This window comes from Drosophila nasuta, chromosome 3 (assembly GCF_023558535.2).
Source record: "Drosophila nasuta strain 15112-1781.00 chromosome 3, ASM2355853v1, whole genome shotgun sequence".
NCBI lineage: Eukaryota > Metazoa > Arthropoda > Insecta > Diptera > Drosophilidae > Drosophila > Drosophila nasuta.
This window is the reverse complement of record NC_083457.1, coordinates 4,503,893-4,530,720: the sequence shown is the minus strand read 5'-3', so window position 1 is coordinate 4,530,720 and position 26,828 is coordinate 4,503,893. Positions and strand designations below refer to the sequence as shown.

The 26,828-nt window shown below is 35.2% G+C and overlaps 1 protein-coding gene across 11 annotated transcripts; it reads right to left on the bottom strand.

Moving 5' to 3' along the window:
• Nucleotides 1-9: 9 nt before the first annotated feature.
• LOC132790494 (uncharacterized) lies at nucleotides 10-26,828 on the bottom strand. Of its 11 annotated transcripts, none has more exons than XM_060799028.1 (9): nucleotides 11,304-11,399; nucleotides 6,613-7,011; nucleotides 4,597-4,959; nucleotides 3,694-3,821; nucleotides 3,380-3,623; nucleotides 3,204-3,318; nucleotides 1,871-2,012; nucleotides 1,696-1,769; nucleotides 10-1,571 (listed from the first exon to the last, which is right to left on the bottom strand). In XM_060799028.1, exons 2-9 carry the CDS (start codon nucleotides 6,803-6,805, stop codon nucleotides 1,373-1,375), a joined length of 1,458 nt encoding a protein of 485 aa, XP_060655011.1. In that variant the 5' UTR covers nucleotides 6,806-7,011; nucleotides 11,304-11,399; the 3' UTR covers nucleotides 10-1,372. The 11 variants fall into 11 exon arrangements, with proteins under 11 accessions (XP_060655011.1, XP_060655015.1, XP_060655013.1 ...); XM_060799032.1 differs by having other exon boundaries at nucleotides 4,804-4,959; nucleotides 11,304-11,397; XM_060799030.1 differs by lacking the exon at nucleotides 11,304-11,399 and adding an exon at nucleotides 10,137-10,163 and having other exon boundaries at nucleotides 6,613-6,784.

Sequence of the window (26,828 nt, the reverse complement as noted above, 5' to 3'; positions counted from 1 at the left end):
CGAAAATACATGGGATGGTTCTTTAAAATAAATTAAAATTGTAAACCAAACTAATTGGCAATATTATGATTATTATTATTAAAATAAAAGATTGATATCATTGCGGTGTCTGTGTGAGGAATTCATAAATTACAATAGTTGTTTGTAAAAATAAAACTTAAAACGTTAGTTAAATAGTGTAAATTAGTAATTATTGTTATTATTGTGTTTGATTCTGCTCCAATTGAATGCATTCGCATCTTTTACACATCTCATCGAATCATGTTGTTAATTATCACAGCACTTTTTGATTTTCTTTTTGTTGTGCAAAACTAAATTTCTCGAACAAAGTAGAAAAACATGTCAAACTAAGGTATTTACAGTCCATCACTTATGGTTAAAAAACAACTAAGCTACTCTCTTTTATCTGTTGTTTATTATAAGCCTGATTCAAAATTTATTTTCTTAGCAATTCGATTGAACAAAAGCTTAGCATACTTTTAGGATGTTTTCAAAATTGAAATAAAAATCTATTTAATAATTATTTATCTAAAGTATGCTCGAGGAATTGGTACGAAAGTGAGAGACTTAGACTTAGGTAATTTGATAAAAAATTATAGAATTCTATACTCGTATTATTTATATTTGGCTTGCTTTTAATTGAATTAAATTGAACTGGCTATGATGTTAAATAGAGCTGTTTATTATTTTTAACATTACTTTAATTATCGATTTGTTGGCAGATTTTTGTTAGATTTGGGCAATGTTTTCACATTTATAGTTACCATATATGCAGCACTTAATTGTGATTAGTTTTTGAACCCATTAAATGTGGTTGCTTTTTTCTATATATTTTGTATATATGCAAGTACATCTCTGTTTGTGTGTGTGAGGTGAGCATATGTTGTAGTTAAGAATTGACATGTAATTTTCATAGCCTACATTTCAGCGCAATTGTATTAATAAGTTTATTAAAAATTCAGCGTAACTTGGCTATAATATATAGTATTTTTGAATCTCGAAAATCTATATGCACAGGCTAAAAATGGAAGTTGCTTTAACGTTTCATTCTAGATATGGTCCTATTATTTGATTTCGCCTATATGTAGAAAATTTGTTAACAAATACGATATGAGTTACCTTGAGTATATTGTCTACTTGCTAATGATATTGCCTGTCTCTGAGTGTAAGTGTGTCTGTATCTGTGCCTATAAGAGTCAAAGTTATTGTGTGTTGCCCAATGCAAGTATGTATAGATATTAAGTAGTTTAAAATCGAGTCACCTAACTTGCAGCTTTAGCATTTATCGTGCTCTCTCTCTTTACTCTAGTCTTCAACTATTTACAGCATAGAAAAATATAGTTATAATTATCGATATAGCTATAGATTTGCTCTAGAAAGTCTGTATTGGTCGATAGAGTCCTGTATAGCCGCAGAGCCGAGCTCGCAGTGCGGGTATCAAAAAAGCGGCCAACGATATATCCTTCAATAGGTCCGCACACTCGCAGACCAACAGATACATTTTGTCCCCCTTCTGTGAGGTACTTTTGTGCAAAGCAATTCGTCGCAAGCCCGCAGCACGTGGCAAATATCTGTGGATGGAGCAAGCAAACGAAATCACAAACAAGCAAAAATATATATAAATAAGTATGTTATATATATATATATATATATATAGACATTAAGGGTTTGCCAACCCCACACTTGCACACTTGCCTGTACAGCATACGAGCGCCAGTCCAATAAAGCCAATTCTTTTCGAATCGCTCGCCGTCGTCGCCTTCAAAAACCTGAAATTAAATTTTGCATTTTTCATGCAACGGCAGGAAGAAGAAGAGCAGGATGGGTGTCATGGGTCAAGCCAATTCCTGCACAATGCCACTCCACTCACCTTGAATACGCTGATAATGTAGCCGGTGGCCGATGTCTGCGATTTCTTAAAGCTGCCAGCCTCATTCGAGGGCAAAACCAACGGTGGTCGGCAAATGGCGGCTACCTCGCTGTAAAGGTCCAGCGTGTGGGCGGCAGTGTATCTGGTGGATAGAGGTGGGTAGAGGGGGGTGGTATAACGAGTGAAAACTTAGTAATTGAAAGGGAATTGCCACCGAGTGAACCTAGAATACCGATTCATATCATAAAATCTCTATAGACATGCTTAAATAATGAGCAACAGCGTCAGCTTAATAGAAAGACTTCTTTTTAAAATTAAGTCAATAATTTAAAGCTAGTTTTGAATCAATGTAAGAAAGCTACACTCGAGTGTGATATACTGTGAGATACATGCTACCCATTTATATTATTATTGTTCTGACACTGTTCTTAAACTGTACCAAACTAATATATACAAAATTATACAGTGCTAGCGACCTAATTAAACACTTTTTTCAATTTGGCTAACTCTTTAGCAAATATGGATAATAACAAATGATATTGGGTGCTTTATGAATAAAGTTCACAGCTGTATTTGGAATATCGGTATACTATGACATTTATAGTATAAATTTTATACCATAAGTCTTAGGCACTAAGTCAACGTACTTTATAGAGAGTAATGGGTTAAAATCGTAGAAAGTTCATTTGCCGAAAACCAACTTAATTAATTAATATCGTTAATAAGCTCATATAATCAATGTCGTCTCTAATATTTGTTTATTTTACTAATTAATGATGCAGATTTAGAAAATAATGATGCTATGTACTTTGTTTCGAAGTATCGGAAAAAAGGTATTTAACAATAAAAGTCTAACTAATAAATATAACTAAAAATATATATTGAAGATATTATATTTTACTTCGGTTGTAGTGAAATTGATACCCACTAGATTTTTGTCGTGATAATAAAATAATGCTACTCAATTTCTAGATATTTATATGATAAAATATATATATGATAGGTTAGAAATCATAGAAAATGTTGATCATACAAAAGATGTTATTTCTCGGTCTATAAACGGATAGTGTTAATCAAATAAAATGATCGTATTCGTGAATTAACGGAATTAGAAGTGCAATTTAAGAAAGAAGTGTAAATAATGAAAAATAATTTTGTAATTATTATAAACTAATATTAAGCATGCAGCAAAGATTATTTTACTTAGGGTAGGATTAATTAATTAACATTTTTTGACACTTATAATTATTAATTTTTTGACACTAATAATTATTAATTTTTTCTATTCAAGGGTTTATGTGAAGAGTTCTACGAGTATAATATTCATGCTCACTTGAGTGTTTTGGGCTCGAATTTGGAAAGCGACGAGACGCGCAGGCTGGAGTAAAAATTCGATGGATCCGTTTGCATCGTATTAATAAGATAATACGAGATAAATGGAAATTCGGCTGTAATGGAAATGAATATTTTATTGAAGGACTATCCACAGAGGTGAACAACTTTACTCACAGCTTTTCTCCATGTTGGCCAGAATCATGCCGCCGACAGCTGTGTTGGCCTGTTGCACTTCCGTTAGCAGCTCAGCGGCGATGGCGCGTTGCTTGAGAAGTGGATGTGAGAGCGGCGATTCCATAACGGGATCAATGGCTTCAAGAGGACTCATAAGATGCACAAGTATACATAGTTTGGGATCTGAGACTTCCAACACACTTAGCGGACTGGTTGCTTTACCCTCGGCATTCAGAGCAGGCAGCTGCAAAGAGAGAGAGATAGATAGAGAGAATTACAATTTTGGACGAATTAAATGATTCTGAGAATATTACGGGAATGCCAGCTGGTAGAAAGCGATCAACACTATGCACTGGAATGATGAAACAGTCTCGGTCCAGGGTTGCCAATGAAATGGGCTCAGCTCGAGTTGTTCCAGCGTTGCCACCGCCACCAAAGTTGCCTGTAAAGGAAAATATAAAGAGATTAGAGACTGAACACGACGAATGCTTTTAGCTATAAAACATCAATTATTGACGCAGATCTTATCGTTATAATAGCTTTAGAAAGCTTGAGCAATTAGTTGGTAAATGGTGTCCTTTAAATTGAAAGCTTCGCCGAAGCTTTTGTCGAATGCTGATCATTGATTAGTTGGCCAAACTACTCAACTACAGAGTGAGCTTTGTTAAGCTGTGTGATATTCCTTTTGCTTGCTGGAAATACTGAAAACTTTACATCTTAAAAGCTTTCGCTTAACGAAAACGAAAAAAAATCAAACGAAACTAGGCAAGAAAGCGCAAAAGCTTCTAAGCAAGTCAAAACATGTCTAGCTTTCAGTATTTTGTTCAACACAATAAAGAACTTGCACCAACAACAACGCAATGAGAAAGAACAACAACAAGAAAAGAGAGATTGTTGAGAGAGACAGAGAGAGAGAGATCACTTATTTGAGGTTAGAGTTTAGTGCAACAACAACATATTATTATCTGAGTGTTTGTGTGTGTGTGTGTGGGTGGGTTGAGTTGAGTGTAGTTTAGGAACTGGCCAACAGATGGCGTTCATTGGTGGTTGGGTGTTGGTGGTGCAGCATTCGATGCTGATTGTGAGCATAGCGATGACATTAGTTGAGAATTGAGGGGGAGGGAAAGTGTTGATTGATTGGCAGGCTGGTTGCTTGCTGGTTTTTTTCTTGCAGTGTGGCAGCAACAACAACAAGTTGACAATGGTGGAGATCAAACCTTGCCGCGTTGCCGCTGCGGCAGCTGTTAGCAAAGTGCTCGTCGCACTGCACGTTTGTTGTTGCTGCTGTTGCTGGTAGAAGTAGGCATGTTGCTGCTGATGCTGCTGCTGTTGCTGCTGCTGCTGCTGCTGTTGGCCAAGCTGCGACTGCAATGGTTGCTGCAGTCGGATGAGGCTGTTATTTGTGCTGTTGCTGTTGCTATTACCGCTGCCGCTGCCGCTGGTGCTGTTCCAACGCATTAGAGAGACGGATCGATCGACGAGCGGCTGTGGCAAGTCCACTTCATATGGATTGGATGGCAGTGTAAAGGACGTGGCTGTGGTCGGGGTACCGGGAATGCCCGATAGTGCGCTACATCGTTCTGCAATGGATTCTGTCGATATTTTATATGGACACACAACACAAAAACGAAACAAAAACAAAACGCTTACAACAAAAATTGGAACTCTCGATTCGATTTGCGTGGTTGGGGTCATTGGAAAAGTGCAATGATGAGTCTATTAAAAGTACTTTTTATTTATGTTTTCTGATTTTGGGTTTCAGTTTTCATTGTTTCCGTTGTTGAAGTTAGGCACATTGAAATATTTACACAAAACTAGACATATTATCACCTCATTTTGATTAGTAGGCATCGCATTACTACAACTAAAGGTTAACCACAAATTGTTTTATATATACATACATACATACATATGTACGAATTCCATTCGCGCGACCTTTTAATAACTTTCAAACATTTAATTGTTATATGTGTGTGCACATTCAAGGCCATTACCATTGCCATTGCCATTGTCATTGCCAAAGAAAAAAAAAAACCCACAGCTTACAACTTACACATACATACGCCTCTTGCTCTAGAAGCCAAGCCAACTGGAAGTTTGTAGATTAGCTTGCACGTGGAAATTCAATAATGCTGTGACTTTCAGTTTGCCAAACTATAAAATCTGCCATCTAAAATACTTCAACGATTCCTTCATGCGAGTCTAATTGAAGCCTGCATATTTGAGGTCCAGTTATGACCAAGATGAGAGTGGGAAATGTGGCTAAATCGATGGACATGTAACAGATGTTAATGCGGTTTAGAACATATGAGTTGCATAACAAACTTTCTCTACCATGAATTTAATATAAATAAACTTTTTAAATAATTTGTTATCAACGTGTCCTATAATATAATACGTATACTTAATTTAGCATTGGTCTCTGCTTTAAAAAAACAATACAAGTTGCCTAACGTAACCTAATTTTGTCTGTAAATTTAATAATTGAATTGCCATTCAGCTAAGAAAAATACCTGGAGCAGCTAGTTGCTTAAACTGGACTTAACCTAAATTAAACTGAATATTGCCTCGTATTAATTCTAGCAATTTATTTAGTAATTAAATTCCAATTCAACTCAATTCCGAACTCTCTCCTAACTTGCCTAAAAAATGAATTGAATTGCCAATTTGCTGAATTAATCCTAACATTACGTATACGCAATAAATTTAATGTGCTTCCGAAATTTATAAATTAAATAATTTATTAAATTCAAATCAGCTTTCATTTTCTATTTATTTCCGTTTAAAATAATGGAATGATAGTTGAAAGTTTCAATTTGGTAAATGAAAACCAATTTAACGTATACGTAATATTTGTCAATTAAATAATTTGAATTTAAATTCAGATGCCTGTAAATCACCTGAAGCATAGATATACACTTAAATATTATTATTATTTACGACTTTTGTCTACTAGCTCGACTAAAATAGTTGAAAACCTTGGAATTGAATGAAAAGTAATCGGCTAAAACGTAAAGTGAAGAAAACATGAGTTTTGGGGTTAATGGGTTAATGGAGCGCATTTAATCGAGGCGGAGGCTGAAGCAAACATAATAGAGCAACAGAGACAGTCACAGATGGCACAAAAAGAAAGTCGGAAAAAGACGGAGACAAACATAGAGAGAGAGAGATAGAGAGAGAGAGAGAAAGAGGGAGGGAGAAATTAAGAATGAGATTGCATGTCGACAATTTACCTTCGCCCACATCATAGCCAGGCCGATTGGGCGAAAAGAAGAGATGAGTGCGATAATGGATCTCCTCCGGCTGCTGGACGAGTCCCATGTCTCTGGATCGCTTGGTGCGGTTCGCCTTCGATTGGAGTTTGCCCCCGCCGCCGCCAGATTTGCTGGCGCCCTCGCGGAAATTCTTGCGAAACATTAAATTCATTTTGCTGTTGTTGTTGTTCTTGTTTCAAGGATGTTTATGTATGTCCTGTGTGGCTGAATGTGCTGGACTGAATGTGAAGTGGTGATTTCTGTGGTGGTGGAGGTGGTGGTGAAGGTGGCGGTGATGGTGTTCCTGTCTGCCGCTGTCCGACCACACTTGACTAATATGTATTTGTATTTGTTGTTGACGCCTGGATTGTGAATGAGCTAGATTCAAATGGGCAAATTTTGTAAAGGTATCGTATAAATGTTGTTTGTATGGCCTTGTTTACTCTATTTGTTCTTTCTTTCATCGAGTGTAATTGTATCTTGGGGTGTGTGTGTGTATTTCATTAAAACAACTTACAGTTTATCTTGTATTTATTTTGTTATTTAGTTCAATTTATTTCAGTTGCACTTTTAATGTGTCCAGACAATTTATTTGTATTTGTCCTGGCTGTGTTATTTATATTTGTTTTATATTAAAGTGTTATATCCACAAAAGTTTTCTGTGTGTGTGTGTGTGTGTGGCAACAGGTAGAAACGACTTTTCACCGGTTTAAAGCAAATTTGTGTCAAACCATTTTGCGCATTTGCTTCAGTGATTTCTGAAAAATTGCCTTTTTCTTGTGGGTTTATTTTTAGCTTGTCGCTGAATATTCTCAGCATTTTGTTGTGTTTTTATAATTTTAATGAGAGCAGAAAGCAAGATTTTAATTAGTCAGCATTAGCCATGGAAATGACACAATTGCATATTTTATTTTATACCAAGCGAAAATTACAGCATTGAATTTAGCAAGTTCAATCTTATTGCTAACATTAATTTATATTATAATTTAATTTGCGCTTGGCTATTAGGTAACTGGCAATTTTTTGTGCTGCTGAAGCAATTTAAAAGTCAATTAAATAAAACAAGTTTATCCCTCTTTGAATTTCGATATTATAATCTATCGCTCATTAGGCTCACATTGATTAAATTTGTGCTTGGCAGCTAAGTAACTTCCAACTTTTTGTCCTGCTTAGCAACTTGGCAAAAAGTCAATCAAAAAGTCAAGCATAATCACCGCACAATAACAACAACATGTGTGTGTGTAAGTAACTCAGGAGAAGGTATTGTTTTCTTCTAAGTTCTTTTTTTTTGTTTTTGCGGCAGCAGCTGCGGAAATTACCCATTTCCGCTGCTAAGCAGTTCAAAATTGCTCAACGCACACGAGTCGGAAACGCAAACAAGAGCCTTAAGTTGCTCGCATATAATTTAGCGATTTTTATACCCTGTTATAGAAGGACTAAAGTGTATGCTTTGCCTAAGAGAAACATTTTTGAAAATAACTGCTAAATGGTTTAAAACAGTTCATTTCATTATAAGGTTTTAATGTATAATGTACGTTTAGGATCAAAATTCATACCACTGTACGCCATCTTTTATTATCATAATCTTTTGCTGCTCGCTGCTCCTCACTCGTTCAGTTCAAACACTACCCACAGTTGAAATGAACCAAAAGTCATCGATACCTGTTCATTTGAACCAGAAGCGATCAATGCCTGTTCATTTGAACTAAAGCTGTTCATTTGAACTGCTTGCTCCTCGTAGTCAAGGGCTTCTTAAATATCCAGGGCTGAAAAATAATACTGCACCTCATATCCAAAACAACTCCGACAGTGGTAAGATATACTATGAATTTTTTAATGTTATTCGAAATATTTATCAAATTCACTCAATTACAATTACTGATATAGGGTATAAGCACAGTCTAACATTTCAACTTTGAATAGCAGTCCTGCTTGGACACGCAAGCGACCAACACGTAAAACTCAAATTGTAAAAGGCCGGCAATTAGTTGCAGTCGAAAGGGTTGCCAGTGTGTGTGTGTGTCTGTGTATAATTCCGTACATGTGTGTGTATTTAATTAGTTCAAGACACGGCTCAATTAGTTTTACTGCCGCATATTGATTGCCAATGTGCGATAAATTTCGGCAGTCGGAATCGGAATCGCTGCCCGAAATGGCTAAGCCAGCAAATTGAAAAGTTTGAAAGTAATTTACAACAACTGTTGGACAGCGAAAGCAAGCATCAAAGAGGATTTGAGAAAACACTTTGCTGATTTATGGTGTGGAAGGAGTGCTTAAAAGCTTGAAGAAAAGTTTTAAGCGCAGGCACATTGAATGCAAATCAAATAATCCCAAATCATAATAAATAAAATTGAAAGGATAAACAAAACACATTTTAATTGAGTGCAATTTGAAAAGAAAGTTTTCTGCATTAATTGAATTAAGTCGAGCCAGTTGATATATAAATTTATGAACTGCTGACATTCATGAAAAATAAGTTTTATTATCCCATTGCAATTGCTGAAATGAACATCTAAACACAATCTGTCATCACACACTTTATGAAGAAAAGAAGAGGCAACTTAAGCGATCCAAACGCAAACGAATCATAAAAGTTTTTACAGCTGCTCATACTCAAGTGCCTTTCGAAATGGCCATTGCATTGGCCAGCAATGACTATAATTAATTGCTTTAACGACGACCAGTTACAGCACTAATGTTTATCCCTAGCATACTCTATATAGTACTCTGTATCAAAACAAACAACACTGAAGCAATCAAGTCAAGTAGAAAACCCGCAAGAGTGAGAGATAATAACCATAAAAATTAAATTTCGCTTGTTCCCCAAATACATTTTGTGCCAGTGCTAAAAATAAATACCGAAATGATGTAGGTATAACAGATACGTATATATAAATGTATATATAGTAGTGTGTCTTAAATTAGTAGACAGCACAGTTCGTAAGCGTGTAAAGTCAGAATGTAAAGGGAGAGTCGATTTCTCAGTTACTCTTGTTTTGTTGAATATTTCATAAAGAGTATAAATATAATAAATACATAGAATTAAATGTTGTAGTTAAATGATGAACAACACTCCCCATTTGATTATTGATTCGAGGGTATTAGATGGAAACAAAATCAAAACGAAAGCATTCAAAGTAAATTTGAATATTCGTGAGGGCTGCATTCAAGTTGTGCTCATACATGACCTAGGCAGAGACACAGACGGCCCTTGACCTTGTGGGCGTGTGCTGTCGATGTGTGCGTGAATGATGAAGTGTATGTACACATGGCTTGACTGTATAAGTAGTCGCACTCGCATTTGTAGTTGTAGTTGTAGTTGTAGTTGTTGTTGTTGTTGTTGTGCACGCTAGTTAGTAGTGGAATGAGTCTAAGGCATGTTGGCATTAAATTCGTTGAATTGACAAAATTGTTTGCTTTGTACTCTCGCAAAACGCTTTGTGTAATACTTTGTGTATGTGAATTGCAATTATTTATTAATTATAGCAGATTCTAGTACATACATATAGATACATATTAGCTTAGCTTCTGTGTTGAGCCAATTAATTGCTGAAAAGTAAATTGTTTTGATTTTTTATGAGTTCTATTTATTTACAATTTTTGATTTCTGATTTAAATGAATTTTTTAATTTAAATTAATGAATTATCGGTTTTTAGGCAGTTTTAATTTTTTCATTATGATTAATTTTCCTATTATTATTATGATTTTTAATTACATATTTTATACACGACAAGATGAATTTATGTATTTATTTACAATTTTTGGATTTTAGTTTTATATTCATTATTTGTGTCTTTATTATTATTTATTATATATATTATATTAATAATTTTGAATATATTTTCTGTAAGATATTTTTCAAGATAAATATATTTATTTACAATTTTGTATCTATATTCAGTTTAAAATATATGATTATATTTTCAATAATTATTTTGTTCGATTTTTGAGTATAATTTAAATGTTATTTCAGTATTATGATATTTATTATTAATGTTCTTATTTACGATTATTTAAATTATCATTATTTATTATGATATATTTTGCAATTGTTGCCGTCACATTTTTATATTTTGGGATTTTTCTCACTCGTTCATTTTTTTGTGCACGTTTTGCTCTTGCCGAACGTATACTTTATTTTAAAAGACTTATTGCATATGCGAGTTTATACGTAGCATGCTTTGACTACATATATAAAAGTGTTGCTATGTAGGGCATGTATAAATGGTATTTTTGTTGTTGCTTATCCTGCCGCGAGGCACAACAAAAACAATAACAAAAGCAGTAGCAGCAACAGTAGCAGCTTTTGCGCGACCTTAATGCGAAATTCAGTGTCAGCCGGGTCGGCTACGTAATATTTATGTGGTTTATTGTTTGCTGAGCAATTAGCGGCAGTGTCGCTTAGTTTTTGGCACGGAAATCAATATAATTGTATAGCTAATTACAGTGAGGACTCGGAGAATTATTCAATGTCACTCATAAATGATGAGGAATAGTCGAACACCTTATAAATTATACACACACGTCAAATAGCCGAACACAACACGCAATTTCACACGCCCTCTACACATACACACTCACACACACGCGCATACACGCACACACCTGGACGTCCGATTACACTTGATGTCACATGGATAAAGTCATTTGAAATTTGAATTTAACTTACAACCCGTCAATGTGAATGTGAATAAATGCGAATACGAATAGGACTTTGAATACGAATGCGAATACGTTTCGACAACGTTGCGTTAGAAATTCAACTGGCAATTGGGAAGCTTTTCGCAAACGTTTTCGCTGCCGAATCTCTCAGCGAAATGCTTTTCATTAACTCAAATATGACGGCATCAGAATTCAAAACTTGTACTTAGTCAAAATGAATAACAAAATGCGGAAAATGTGAGAAAAAAGCTTTCGTCACTTGTTGCGCATACGCCGTGTGAACCGTTCGCGTACACATTTCGCCACACTTTCAACATTTCAACATTTGTCGCTATAGGTGTCTGCATTGCCATTGTCGTTGTCGTTGTTGTGATATTTGCGATATATTAAATATTTATTATACAATTTTTATGGATTTTTCATTCGCCGCTCGCTTCAAAGTACCGCACATCGCAGCAAATTAACGTCAAATGAAATGAAAATGAAATGAAATGTTATACGGGTACTACAGCTATCACTTCGTATACATACAAGTTAAAGCGTAGGACACAAAACCCACAAAAAAATGAGAAGCACAAAACGTAACAAAAACACACAAACAATTTAATATGTACACCAAATATGGAGTGGAGATCGACTGTTAAATACCCTAGCTGCTTGAAATTGAGAAATATTCGTATTGGTAAATCATAATTTTAAATATTGCCAAGAAAGTCATAGTAGGAATATTAATAAATTTGATAAATATTCAGAAATATTTGCAATAGTAATGGATTAAATTAATACAAATATAAGATACTAATTATATTGATAAATACTTAAAATAGTAATAGGTTTAAATACATTCAGAAATATCTTTAAGCACACTTTCAACCGTAATAGATAAAAAAATGCCATAGAAAAAAAATAAACTTAATACTTTGTATAATAATAGATTACATTAATGTTGAGAAATACTTTAAATAGCAATAAATTAAAACAAACATTGAGAGATCGTGTAATATATATTTGTTGATTAAACTGCTCTTACACTAACATAACTATTAACTTTTATTAGTATTATTATTAGACATTTTAACAGCAACAGTAACGATTAAAGTCTTCTCTGATGTAGGCGATACCCCTTCTAAAAATAACAAATGTAGGTATTCCACATAACTGTGTTGTTGTTGTTTTTGTATTTTCTTTGTACTGTTGTTGTTGTTGTTCTTGCTATGTTTTTTTATTTTCTGTCCTTATCCTGCTGACTGTATTGCTGCGTGCTTTTCCTAGCGTTTTATTGATTATGTTGCCGCTGCCTGCCAACTGGCAACTACCAACTACCAACTGGCAACTGACAATTCCCGTAGCTCCCGACCTCGACATGGCCAAGTGACTGACTCTACATAGGCGCAGTAGTTTGGGAAGGAAGTTCGGAACTGCCGCTAAAGTCATTCGCCTTTTGCTGCTTTTAATCTGTTTCTCTTCTATGTTTTTTTTTTTTTTGTGTGTTTTCGATTTTTGTTTTGTTTGCGGTTTCTGACTAATTTGCAGCCATAAAACCGCTGAACTTAGTTTTGCCATTTTCATAGCACAAATTTTGGCACGTGCCGGAAAGCGAGTTACTCACAACAATGACAATTACAAATGTTGATTGTCTGCGGCAAATGAATGAGCGGCGATTAATGCTTTACCATTTATTGTTAACCTCGTTCAGAACGCAACTCAAAACACTGAATTACTGAGTTAATATGTCAGATTTGCGATGAGTTTGTCAAAGTTCTTTATCAAATTTCTTGCTCATATTTACTTACGGGAATTTAGTTTATCTGTTGGACGGATTTATTAGGATTTTATTGTTGCATGCCACAGACTGTGGTATGCGTCATGTTTTGTGGCATTTAAATGCTGCATTGCATTGTACTTTCCCCGTGAGAGGACACGTGATTTACATGTGTCTAAGCTATAGCTAAGCTCCCCAGTGGTGCATCCAGTAAAGCTGCTGCCACATTCTGAATGTGTCCAACTCTGCAGTGGCGTCATGCATCAAACTGAGCTCAGCTTGAGCCAAAGGGTTGCCACTATATTTCTGACAAAAAGCCAACAGCATTTTATTACCACATTTTCTTGGGGCAACACGCAACGTGCAGCTTGCAGCTTGCAACTTGCAATGCGCAACGTGCAACATGCAACATGCCACTTTCTCTATTGTCCCTCGTGGCAGCAAGTGAAGACAGTCACACGACAATTGTAAACAACCGAGGCGACCTTCTAAGTGCGCTTAGCAGCCATTGCAATAAATTCGAGCAAAACTACTGCAAAGCCAACACTGACTACGCATTACTCTGTCTTCGATAGATGGCGCTGCTTTGAAGCTCAACGTAACTTTTTAGTTTTAGAATGAAGTAAGATAAGAGAAAGGAAAATAATGACAAATTCTTACATGATTCTGTAATTAGTATATCAATTAGTATTTAAGCGATTGTAAATAAGACATATCGATAGTTTAAGCACGCATTCGATTGTTCGTTTAAGTTGGTAACACTGTGCAATCGGAAGAGGTTGACAGCTCGCCGATAAACGAATGATCGAAAAGGAATACACAAAAGAGACTCACAAAAAATTTTCAGCTCTGAAAGTTGGATATAAATTTAATTTCTTTAAATAGTTCTTTTCCATTTGCGACCTCTTCACAATCACATTAAATATTCCATAGGTTTTCAGCACTTGAGAGACTCTTGGAGGTGGCACGATACAAGCACCATGAGCACTTGACCGTAACCAGGCAACGAGACCAATTGGATTCTAGAGCCATAAACAATTTAAGAGTGTGTCAGCTACAGCCTATCGCCCGCTGTTGCTGTTGCTTGGCTGGTACAAGGATAATGTATGTAATGATCTAAATGAAATTCGTTTGCTAATAAATTTTAAATGAATTAGTTTTCATGGCTCGACTTTTTCTCTGCGGGTGCTAAAGTGTCGCAGTCGCAGTCGCTGCAGAAGTCTGCGAACTTAACTTGGCCTATACCATTAACCATTTCGTGCTGCTTAACGTGTGCATAAATTCTTCTTCCAAGGGGTAGTAACTTTTAGTTGGTGCTTGGCACACAGTGTCCAACAAGTTCAGTATATTTCTATTCCGCAAAGTTGCAGCTTTATTGGCTATTGACTTAACTTGAGCTAAGCTTTCGCAACTGCTAATTAAGTCGGTCATAGTTGCCATGGTTGAACTCAACCCACCTACATATGAACACAATCTGCCCCCTTGGGCGACGGCGCTACTGTTAAAGTGTCATTTTGGACTGAAAGAACCCGTCAAAATGTTGTATAAACTCAAACCGATAAGCGATAAGCGTCAATGATTGATATACGATTGGTTGTTGAGCCTGGCCAGACCCAGATGTAACCATCTATTGTGTGTGTAGGTTTCCGTAAAGCTTTGGGTATCACAATAGGGGCACTCCCTACGTCAGTCGAGGCTTATCGCTATCACTCAAACTATGATGAGTAGCAATCCAAGTGCCATTTGACGCATTTCTTCACAGTCCCTTCCAACTTTTCAATTTGCAGAGTTATATATATGTATGCCATCGACAAAAAAAGTGCTCAAATTTGCAATTTATCGACCGCAGAACGAAATAACGACTGTGAAGGAAGGAAGTGAAAAAGAGTCTGAAAAAGATGGGAAATGGTAGTGGGGAAGTGGAAGTGGATGTGGATGTGGAAGGGGGAGGGGAGGGGGTAAGTGTAGCAGCAGCTGTCGAAGCTGCAAGTAAATCTTTTCTGTCAGCTTTTGGTTTCTGTTTTGGCATCTACTTTTGACCAGTTTATTGCTTTACAACCCCCACTCGCCTCTCTTGTCTCTCCCACCTCTCTACTCTCATTTCTTCTCTCTTATTTCGCCATGTTTTCCAACATTCACACAACATAAATTACAACGTCATTCATTTCCGTCATAAAATTGAAAAATGATGTGCAAATTACGCGTAAATACCAAAAAAAATGCGAAAAGAAAAACGAGAATACGCAATGAAAATGTGCGGCCGGAAAACTACACATTCAATATATAGTCGAAGTGTTCACGTGCTTTCACAAATCAGGCTTCGTTTCCATTACAAATTAACTAAATAGTTGTAGAATGCTTTTTTTTACTAATATGTGTCACATTAGGAGTAAAATATGAGTCTAACTCATTAGAATTAATTACCCGACTTTGCATCTATAATGATGCTGGGAATGTTGACGGAGCCAGAAGTCTCAAATATCTATATAGATTAAGCTTAAATCAAATTAATTGAAATCATTAAAAAGTAAAAGGAAATATAATCAAATTGAAGAGAATTAAATTGAAGTTGATATAAATGAGGATGCTGAGGATGTGACAATCGAAATAAATAAGAAGTAAGAAAACAACAGTCGAGTTGTCTCGACTGTGAGATGCTTGCTATCCATATATGGAATAAAACAAAAATTATATATCGAAAAATACCAAAACCTACGGATTGCTATATTTGGTATATTGATATATCATTACATCCATAATATACCACATAGTTCAAAATATACCAAATTGTCAGCCTAAGCATCTAACACTCCATTGCAAGATCCATCCTTTGCGATACAGAATTATTTCTTTTATATCTACAATTTTTATCTGATCGCAATTATAAACAGATCAGTTATTATTATTCTATATATGCCTGTTTACACAGAGTATTTTTCGTTATTTTTTATCATTTCAGTATTTTTTGTTTTAAGAAGTTTTATAACAAATAAACAAATTTTGAAATCAGATCACATAATTTCATTTGTGAGATAGGTAATATATATTTCTAAAGTCCTCGTGCATCAATTAGTATTATTTAGTTTGCTTTTGCTATTTGGCATATTCGAACAGTATGGAAATAGCTGCTCTCAAATTGTGAAAATAATAAAGATTATGGGTCATAATTTTGGAAACCAAAGGCACTTATTGCTGTCAGTTTGTCATTGTGTATTTGCATAACTTTGCTACAAACACACACGCATACATCCACATGCAATTACCATTCACATACACGCACTTCAACACACATTCGCAATCACACTCACATACGAGTACGCATTGAGGCAAATATGCTGATATCTAAATAATTTGTTGCCTGCTGACACAGTGGCCATAAGCTGGCATAAATGCCGAAATGACACGTCGAAAAACCCCCAGCTCTAGTCCAAAGGTCAGTGGCAACAAATGAACAAACAATAGCCTAGAATAGTTTCCCTTCCTCTTCCCATTTCTATTCTCCTCTCCACTCCTCCTCCACAGCTTTTTTGCTCATATGAGCCAATTTGTGCTTGATTGTGCAAACTCAAGCTTGACCTACAGAAATAAACAAGGATCAGAAACTCACCCATATAGTCACATTGAAGTGGCTCCGGCGGCTTCTCGTGCAGCTGACGGAGCCAGTGCATTAATGTGGCCAATTTGCTGCGTTGGGTATTTGTTCGCTCGCAGTTGAGGACACTCGGCTCAAACTCGAAGCTGAGATCCAATTTGGTGAATTCCAATGCTCGCTGCATAATGTTCCGATACATTCAAACAATTGTTTTTATTATTTATTTATTATTTTCTTTTCGGAGAGAAGATATTAACTACTAGACACTTGAGGCAGAACTGTGTGTTCACTTCGTTGGACAATGGTTAACTTTGCGAGTTTCTCGTTTGATAAGTGCCACCACCTCGTGTCTATCGTAAATTTCGTTTCTTTAAATCAGTAAATTTTTAGATAGCACCGCAACCGCAGCGCCAGACGATGCCACACGACGACTCCTCCTTCATGTCAATCAAAATTGACATTTGGGTATTTTTTTCCGACAGCTTTTCAATTACTCACACAATAAAAAATAAAATAAATAAAGACTAGAGAACGAGCTGGGCCTATGGGCAAAATGGAATCACAAATTTCATATAAACATAAAAAATCCCCAGCTAATTTTTGCTGTCATTATTCATTCGGCTGGCTCTGCCAAAAAGGCGTCCATTGTAAAATTTAATGGTGATAAATCAGACAAATAATTCATCCCTAGTCCCCAATTCACACATCCATCGAATATGAGTATCGTACTCGTATATATAAAACTTTAGCTTTCATCATGGAAAATGCAAATGTCATAAATTAATGCACATTTTTAGGCGCTGTCAATGGCAGTTCTTTTTATATAAATTTAAATACATGAAATACAATGTTATACCGCGTACGCATATATTGGGTTAGTGGGTTGATAGTTTCAATACAAGAGTAGATTGACAGTACAATTGGGTCAGTCTAAAGTGGGTTGAGTGTGCTCGACCTTGAAATACTCGCTAACCATTTTCAATAAAAACAGAAAAATACAGTAGAATTCTAAGAATATACAAAGTCAGTATAACAAAAATACTAAAATACTAACAATAATAATATACCATAAATAATATTGTAATATACCATAAACTATATTTGGTATATGAATATATTATTAGGCTTAAAATATACCTTAAAGTATAAAACATACCAGGTTGTCAACTAAAGTAGTGTTTTTTTTGCCTTATAAAAACATTTCTCATAAAGACTGTATTTATGATTGCGTTTACTAAAAATAGTCACTGGAGAGACTAAAAACAAAATAAGAATCCTCGTTGCTGTACACTTGAAGTAAAATAAATGCAATAAATTGTGATAATTTAGTAGTTTAAGTCGACCAACTAATTATGATTATTGACAAATTGACAAATTGGCAATTATAGCCCACAGGGTGCAATTGAACATTTTAGTTATATCTGCAAATAATTTCCTGTGACTTGTCAAACTAAAAGTTGTGCTCAATATTATTTTCAACAAACTTGCAAAATGTAGGGCAGCTGCATTGCAAGCAACTGCTTCGCTTTCGATTTTTATACTCGCTACTCATAAAGTAGATGGGTATATAAACTATGAAATAAATGGGAATGTTCATGAAACACGCTGCACTTTAAGACTACTTTATTAGACTTCTAAAGTTATGTTTATGTGTTTTACTCAAAAAATAATGTGCTTACTGTTAGGTTGCCCGGTAGTTTTAAATATGAGTAGTAAAACAATAGTTGAATTATTAGCATTAGGGCAAAGTGAGATAAATAAAACTTTCATGCGTCACTCTGATTAAATACTTTACTCTGATTAAATCACTCTGATTAAATCTCATCGCCACCATAGTTAAGTTAGGCTTAAACTACTACGAATGAAGTATTCACGTTTTACTTTAAAGTTAAAATAAAATAATAAATTAAAATCGAGTTTTTTAATTGTATAATCAAATGAGGCAAAACAATATTCAGTAAAAATATGACTCTCTTAGCATTTAATTTGATGAATACATTGTTGATAATTGCATTCGACGTTTATGAGTGGCAAAACGACATTTTTCTGAAAAGGTCCTTTAAAGGTCCTGAAAAGGTCCTTTAAAGTTATGATACTTCTTTTAGAACTGCTCCAACAATTTTTGTGCTTTGTTGTTGTTGGCAAATTGCGCGGCGATTTAAGAAAGCAAGCGTGAAAAACGTAAACAAAATGTAAAAATTTCAGCATTTTAGAGTGTTTATACAACCTTTTAACCACCTAACCTTAATGCAATATCAAAATTTTTGAACTACGAATATAAGACAACAAATTTCAGTACTCTAGCCGTCTAGGGTGTGCGTTATAGTTCCCTCAGTGACTGAGTCAGTCAGGACAAACAATTGTGTGTGTATAGATAATAAGTATTAGGTATTTAAAGAGATACATTTCGAACTCTGTCATTTATTAATTTCTGAGCTTATAGTGTCTATTTTGTGTTATGGCATTGCAGACAATTTAATTATTCAAGCATATTGCGTTGTGATATTTTATTTTAATAGTATGATATCAGAATGACCATATATATTATGCTAGATTGTGTGATCATAACCTAGTAGAATATAATAGTATATAAATAAGAATCGTGGCTTTAGTTTTTAAGATAACGTTACAATTAAATAGATGCTAGATCAATTCACGCTTTCTACTTTGTTAATATGATTTATCCGTGCTATAATTAGTCATGTTCTAATTGAGCTTATCAACAAGTCATATGACGGCAACCCCCATCCAAGTGTCAATTATAAAGACAGTGACTTTGCACTTCAAGACCCCAGCTAATCAAACGTTTTTTAAATTTGACAGTGGGTATTAAAACCAGGTGGTTTTGAGGAGTATACTATAGACTCAGTAGTATACTATAAAAAATACTTTACTATAGACGCTAGTATACTATAAACTTTAGTATACTATAGTCTAGTCTATACTTTAGAGTATACTATAATATACTATTATAGTATACTATACTATAAACTTTAGTATACTATAGACTAAAGTATACTAAAGACTATAGTATTCTATAGACTAAAGTTTATAGTATAGCTTAATAGTTTTATCTAGTATATTATAGACTCTAGTAGACGCTAGACTCTAGTATACTAAAGACTCTAGTATACTATAGTCTATACCTTAGTATACTATAGATATAATATAAACTTTAGTATACTATGGAATCTAGTATACTATAGACTTCTAGTATACTATAAACTATTTTATTTTATAGTCTCTAGTGTTCTGTATAGTATACTCTATACTTTAGTATACTACAGACTCATGTATATTATAGACTATACCCTAAAGCATACTATAAACCTTAGTATACTATATAATATCTATACTATAGACTCTAGAGAGGCAACTTTCTTACTCAGATGGCCATCAAATGAGGAATTGCAACTGCAATTTTCTATTTGAAACCGGTTGAAAGAAAAGTATAATTATTAATTATTAAAAAGCGCAGCAGATGAGCCTTGGTTGAGGTTTCCTGGCATTGGAGACGCTTCAAGGATACGTGACTCTTCAAAAGTGAATGCAAGGGGAAGAGTGTCAATATCTTGGGCATCCATTTTATTTGCGCATTTCTTCATTTTGTTGATCCCCCAAAACAATCCCAAACCCACTGTGAGGGGTACTAAAAAATAATGCCGCGGACTGCGGATGAGCAGCGCCGCCAACATAAAAAGCTGTCAGTAGAGGTGGGCGGAGGTGGAGGTGGAGGAGGAGGAGGCGTGGCAGTCGCAAGTGCAAACCCATAAATTTCCAATATGCGGTGGTCGAGCCGCCCATTTCTACTTGTGGAACATAAATGAGGCGCTACAAGAAAGGGTTTTACGACCCAGTATTGTTACTGTTTGGGCGTGAGACTGAAACTGAAACTGAATCCGAAACTGGAACTGAAAGTGGAAGAAGAGAGGAAATGGAAGTGGAAGAGGGAGCCGCAGCACTCGCATTATTCGGCCTGTAAACAATGACATTAGTGGAACGCTTCGCGAATGCATTAAATATTTTTATTGTTAGACTTTGGGGATGCCATAAAAATTGCAGCATATTTTCAGCATTTTAATAGCATTCGCGTTTTTACCATAAATAAATCACATCCCCGGGCGTTTGGACCACCATTAGACAGTCCACAGCAAATTGCTTAGTAAATAATTGAAGAGTTTAGTTTAGGCTCTGATTGATTTACATGTGACTTGTTTACTTTTGGATTATTTACAAAATTTAATAACAGACTTGATAAATATAATCATTGTTATATGATTTTTTTGTTTAAAGATGATTATAAAGAAATTCGACAAAGCAATAAAAATTATATTTATTTTTCTATCGAATAAATAACCCTTTAAAATAATTATTGTATTGTAATATTTTTACAAAATATATAGCCACTGCTTAAAGCTATTTTATTAAGTTGCCAATAATTTATACAAAAAAATAAAATAATATAAATTTATAAATATTATTATTAAATGTTATTTTCAAGACATTAAATGATTTTTATTTTATAATTTATTTACAGTATAATTTCAAAATTTGTAGGACTGTACTTTCAATATCTTTATTGATTACTTGGATTGCAAGTCAGTGGCGTTACAATAATAAATTAAATATACAAATAATATATTATTCAATATTCAATATCCATTATTCATATTGCATTAAATGAAACAATAAATAGAGTTTTATAAATTATGAAATGCATTTGTTTAACTTATTTTGATAGAGTTTATTATTTATAAGGTCAAGCTCTTGTTGCTAATACAGAGACTTAAAAGGCAAATAAACTCTGCTGATTAAAGGGTGAAGTGACTGTCTCAAGCATATCCATTAAGGTATCATTCCCTTCTATCGCTAGCTTTCAGTCTTTGAACTTCACAGTCGCATGATTCATAAGAACCTTCCTAGAATTTTCAGAACAAACGGCATGCGGATATGCACTTCAGTTGTTCGTATAATGTAAATAAACGTGCTTAATAAACTGCGGTAAAGTGGATTTATCTATTCAGTTGTCAGATGAAAGACTTTAACTGATTTATCTTGCTTACTCAAGGAGCACATAAAAGCCACTACGAAGCCTGTGTGCAAAGCCATTTGGTGGCCCCACAGACAAGACATAACATAAAGGCAAAAGATGTGGAGATTAGTTTAAAGCAAATGCCAAACCAAGTCAACTGACGCAGCGCAATCGAGTCGAGCTGTGCTTAACCTTGGCATTATAAGAATGCCCAGCTGTCCATAGGCAACTGACAACTCCATTTGGTCCTGACTCTGACAATCTTTGGCAGCGAATCAACTTGATTGTCTGACCCGCCTGTCGACTCATCCAAGGTCAAGAGCAAGTCCCCAGCCAAATTAGCAACTGATGCAGCAAGTTACAAACTAGCCAAAAAAAAAGAAAAAAAAAACACCTGCAGATTGAATTGACAACTCGACCCGGCCATAAATTGTGATAAATGAAGCGCGCTGCCATGTTCCCCGGCTACTTATCAATGTTGTCCAGCAACACTTTCGAACAAAAACAAAGACAGCCAAGGCATCAACAGTAGCGACAGAGAAGACCCGCACAATAATTTACACATTTGGCATTCGGCCAGCAATGGTTGTGATACTACTACTACTCGTTCACCAAAAACAATAACAACAATAAAAACCAAAACAAAAACAAAGTCAAACACAAAAAAAAACAAAAAAAACACATTTCCGACTGTTGCTCTTTTGTGTTAACTTTTGTATTTTGTTTTGGGTTTTCTTTTTATTTGACATTTTGTTACTTTGATAAGTACTTAACAGACTTCTGTAAGCGGCAATAAAACAATAAAGCTTACTGTTACTGTAAAGGTTTACACTCTATTGAAATGAGGAAACTCTTTATAACCAAAGCAAAAAAAGAGTTGTACAAACAATTAATTCGTCACTGAATTAATAAATTTAAAAATCAACCTAATAAAAATCATCATGGTTTATACAAAGTGATATTAAAGCCTATATGGACGTACGGGATTCAGCTTTGGGGCACAGCCTCAACTTCAAACATCGAAGTGCTGCAACGTTTTCAAAGCATTACTCTGCGAAGACTAGCCAAAGCACCTTACTATGTTAGAAACCAGGTCATCCACAAAGACCTTGAGACTCCGAGTGTATCTGAAGAAGTGAAAAGGTACGCTTTGAAGTATCAGGAGAGATTGGAGCAACATTGTAACCCGCTGGCCATTACCTGCTTGACAATAGCCAACATCGCCGACGGCTGAAAAGGCACCACCCCCTTGATCTCCCCTTTAGACCACCCAAAGAGTGGTAGTAAATAAAGTTTTGTAAATAATCTCGTAAATCCACGTAAAAAATTAAAAGTTTTCTGTCATTCTATTTGTCATATAATTTACTTATTATCTTTAGATAGATAGATTGTAAATAAATAAAGAATATAAAAAAAATCATGGTTTATGGTATGACAATAACAACAGTTGTTGCGATCAGATACAAATTTTAAAAGTTATCTAAGAAATACTTTTGTATGTCAAAAAGCGCCTAGTGCAATCGAATCCTAGTTGTTTTGGCTGACAATATGGTATATTTTATACGCTATGGTATATTTTGTATAATCAATAATGCAGTAGCTGCCAATATGGTATTTTTTATACTCTATGGTATATTTTTTATGATGTGTAACTTAGAAGTATATCGATACATCAAATACAGTCATCGGTATGTTTTAGTATTTTTGCAGTACAAAATTTTAGTATGATTTTAGAATATGGTTTTATTGAAAATGAGTATCGAGTATTTCACAGTTGAGCACAATCGACTAAGTTTTCTGCCTTGTTGTTTCTCATATTGGACGTAACGTTAAAATATCAAGAATCTATCGAGGATATAAATATAGTATTATTTATTTATTTATAATAAATGTATAATAGCAAAAAATGATGGGTTTTTATATTTTAATCTTGATTTAAGATTTTTCTTTCTGTGCTTAACTTTGACATTTTTGCAAACTTGAAATAAGAATTTAATCTTGAATTTGGAGAAAAGACAATGTTTTGATTTAAAAATGTATCTTCCTGATTGAACATTGATTTTGTTTCATTTTTCTTGATGTTAGCACGGTTTCTTTTGAATAGTTTTTTTATTATCATTGTCAATTAATTTCAGTTTTTTTATTTCTCAAGAAGATCCAAATTCCATTTCGGCCCCATTAAATTAGAAAGCAAACAAGCCTTTGCAGAGATTTATATAATAGATCTCGCAATGCCAAAGATAAATCAAGCTTGAGCTCTAGAGTTTTTATTATCTTCAATTTCTCATGCAAACGAGTTGTATAAAAATCGATATATGTGCCTTGGTTGCTGGCCAACTAAGCCTAGGATCCGATGTTAGGATTTCTAGCTAGTTGAAAATTCAATCAGGGGAGCTCAGGCCGGAATATGCACACTTTTGCTTTTGCTTTCCCTTCAGCCAAGCAGCAGATTTGTAGGCATGCGGCGTATACGCAATTTTTTGTTTTCTTTTATGCATATGCAACAGCATCAAGCGCTGCATAAATTATACGCCGCGTTGCATGTTGCACATTGTACGAGTACGAGTATGCCTCCAGCTGGGAGATGGCTGTTGGCAGCTGGCATACTGAGCTCACTTTGTAGGCGTGCCACCGCCCACTTTATTGACTCGATTACGTTGCAGTTAATATTAATTTAACAGCTGCCTAAAATCGACTGAATACGCTTTGTGGGTCGCCTGTGATTTGCATCATCGATCAATGGGTTGGAATAGTGAGATGGACGTTGAATGATGGGCGATGCTTGGATGCATGGATGCTTGGCCGAGACTTAAGTAGCTGTTTTGTGTGTCAACTGCAGCATAATTATGTGGAGAGAGAGAGAGTGGAGAGAGTGAGAGAAGCAGCTACTCGTTACTCGTGCAACTATGTCGCTTTCTTTATTGCCACTGTTGCTTGTGACGACAACGTTCCTCTTGCCGTTTTTGTTCCATTTCTGCTGAGACCATAAATTTTAAATGATATTGCAATGCCGTCGGCGGCGTTAAGCGCTGTGCCAGGACACACACAACCTTGTTGACGGCAATAAAACTTGGCTAATTATAACTGATGAGAATGTTTACATTAACGGCACATTCTTAACATTTAGCGCAAAGGAATGCCAGTGAATAACTTAGCGAATACAACAACGAATACGAAATTAACTGATTTATTCAATCGAAAGCATTTAAGTTATTTAAGAAACCATTTTTCTGGTAAATGTAATCTATAGTACAGATTTCAAATAGTAGTATATCGATGTACGTACATATATGTACTTATTGAAATTTATGGTATATTTGTCATATAGTAGTATAACATTATACCAAATATTTCTTATAATGTGGCATATCATAGATTTATGTAAGTAATCTATGATATATTTATCCCATTGTGGTATATCAATATACCAAATATTAAATTGGATATTTTTAAGCATTATTACTATATATATCACATAGTAGTATATCATTATTCCAAATATTTAATTTAATACATATAACTAATCTATGGTATATTTATCACATAGTGGTATATCGATATACCGAATATACAATTTGACATTTTTAAGCATTATTATGGTATATTTGTCACATAGTAGTATATCATTATACCAAATATTTAATTTAATATGGTATATTTATCATATAGTGGTATATCGATATACCAAATATTAAATATGATATATTTAAGTATTATTCTGGTATATTTGTCACATAATACTACTATGTTATACCAAATATTTATCATATATTTAACTGATCTTTAGTATATTTATCATATAGTGGTATATCGATATACCGAATATAGCATTTGGCATATTTTAACGATAATATCGTTTTCGCATTTTATTGAAAATAAGTAGCGGGTATCTCTCAGTCGAGGACACTCGTATTTGCTTGATATTGCCAAATGAGCTGTTAAACAGATGCAGGTGCTCATCAAGTGTCTCTCCTCTCTCAGTCCGCCTATTAATTTCGCTGCAGTCTAGAAATTGATTTGTCATTTGTGTATCGCATTGACAATGAAATGGCAATCAAAGTCACGTGTTGGCAGCGTCAGCTGCGAATCTTGCAATGTAAATTGCCACTTTTAAGCACAAACGGAAGACGAATACAACATTAGGCGGCAACACACACATAAAACATGTCAAGGCAAATGAAAAACAACAAAGAAACAAAACAAAGCAAAATACAAAATAGAAAAAAGAAAAAAAAAGTGCAATAGAAACAAAAATAAAACAATATCTGTCTCAACAATCTCAATTGATTGCCAGGCACAAATGCTTATGCGACAGCCCTTTTTGCTGCTGTTGCTGCTGCTCGAACACAACCAACAATTGCATGCCAAAATGATGTCTTATGGCGCCCCCCTTTCTCCTTCCCCCGTGATCCTCTGTCTCCCAGCTTCTTTAATGCTAATTAGCTGCAACACTCACCTTTGCTGCTGGGTCCATTGGCAGTCTGCAGCGAGGACATGGGGATGGCGAGGCAGTTCCGAGCCGTTGTTACGGGCAAGTCCAGATCCTGTGGCGGCTCCGAGCGCGGACATGGCGTATACGCAATCTTGCTGCCACGACCCGGTGTTGGACTAACGCGAGCGTGCCGCCCGCCTCCACCGCCTCCGCCGACGAGTGCCGCACGTTCGCTTGCCATGTTTGAGATGGAACGCTTACAATGTCATCATCATCATCATCATCATCATCGCCATCGTCATCAGCGCTCTTGTGCTAAGCCAAAGGCTATTCCATGCTGCCGGGTTTGATCGAAGTGAAGCTGCCTCCTGTTTATTTTTTTTTTTGCGACTGCAGTCGCAGACTGCAATTGCTGGCCCTGAACAAGGCTAAACAGAGGCGGGCGACAAGGACACGCGGCCCGAGACACGAGACACGCGACAAGCGAGAAGCGACGCAAGCGTTTCGTTACTCCTAGCTGCACTTCACTTTACTTCATCTTCAGTTAATGGCCTCAGCTTTGGCTTTGGCTTTGGCTTTGGCTTCGGTACAAGGTGCTATAATAGTATAGTAAAAACCAAAACAACAACGAAAAGCAACAGCAACAACAATGAGAGCAACGACGATAACTAGAAATGTCAACACTAAAACGCGCGGCAAAACTTTCTCCGTCAA

What these genes read in the sequence shown, in the direction of transcription:
- LOC132790494 (XM_060799027.1), bottom strand. Translation starts at nt 26,355, where the DNA reads ATGGCAAGCGAACGTGCGGCACTCGTCGGCGGAGGCGGTGGAGGCGGG. An exon ending in GGCCAACATGGAGAAAAGCT is followed by an intron (nt 3,319 to 3,379) that starts GTGAGTAAAGTT and finishes TTTCCATTACAG; the next exon opens with CCGAATTTCCATTTATCTCG. An exon ending in ACATTATCAGCGTATTCAAG is followed by an intron (nt 1,770 to 1,870) that starts GTGAGTGGAGTG and finishes ATTTAATTTCAG; the next exon opens with GTTTTTGAAGGCGACGACGG.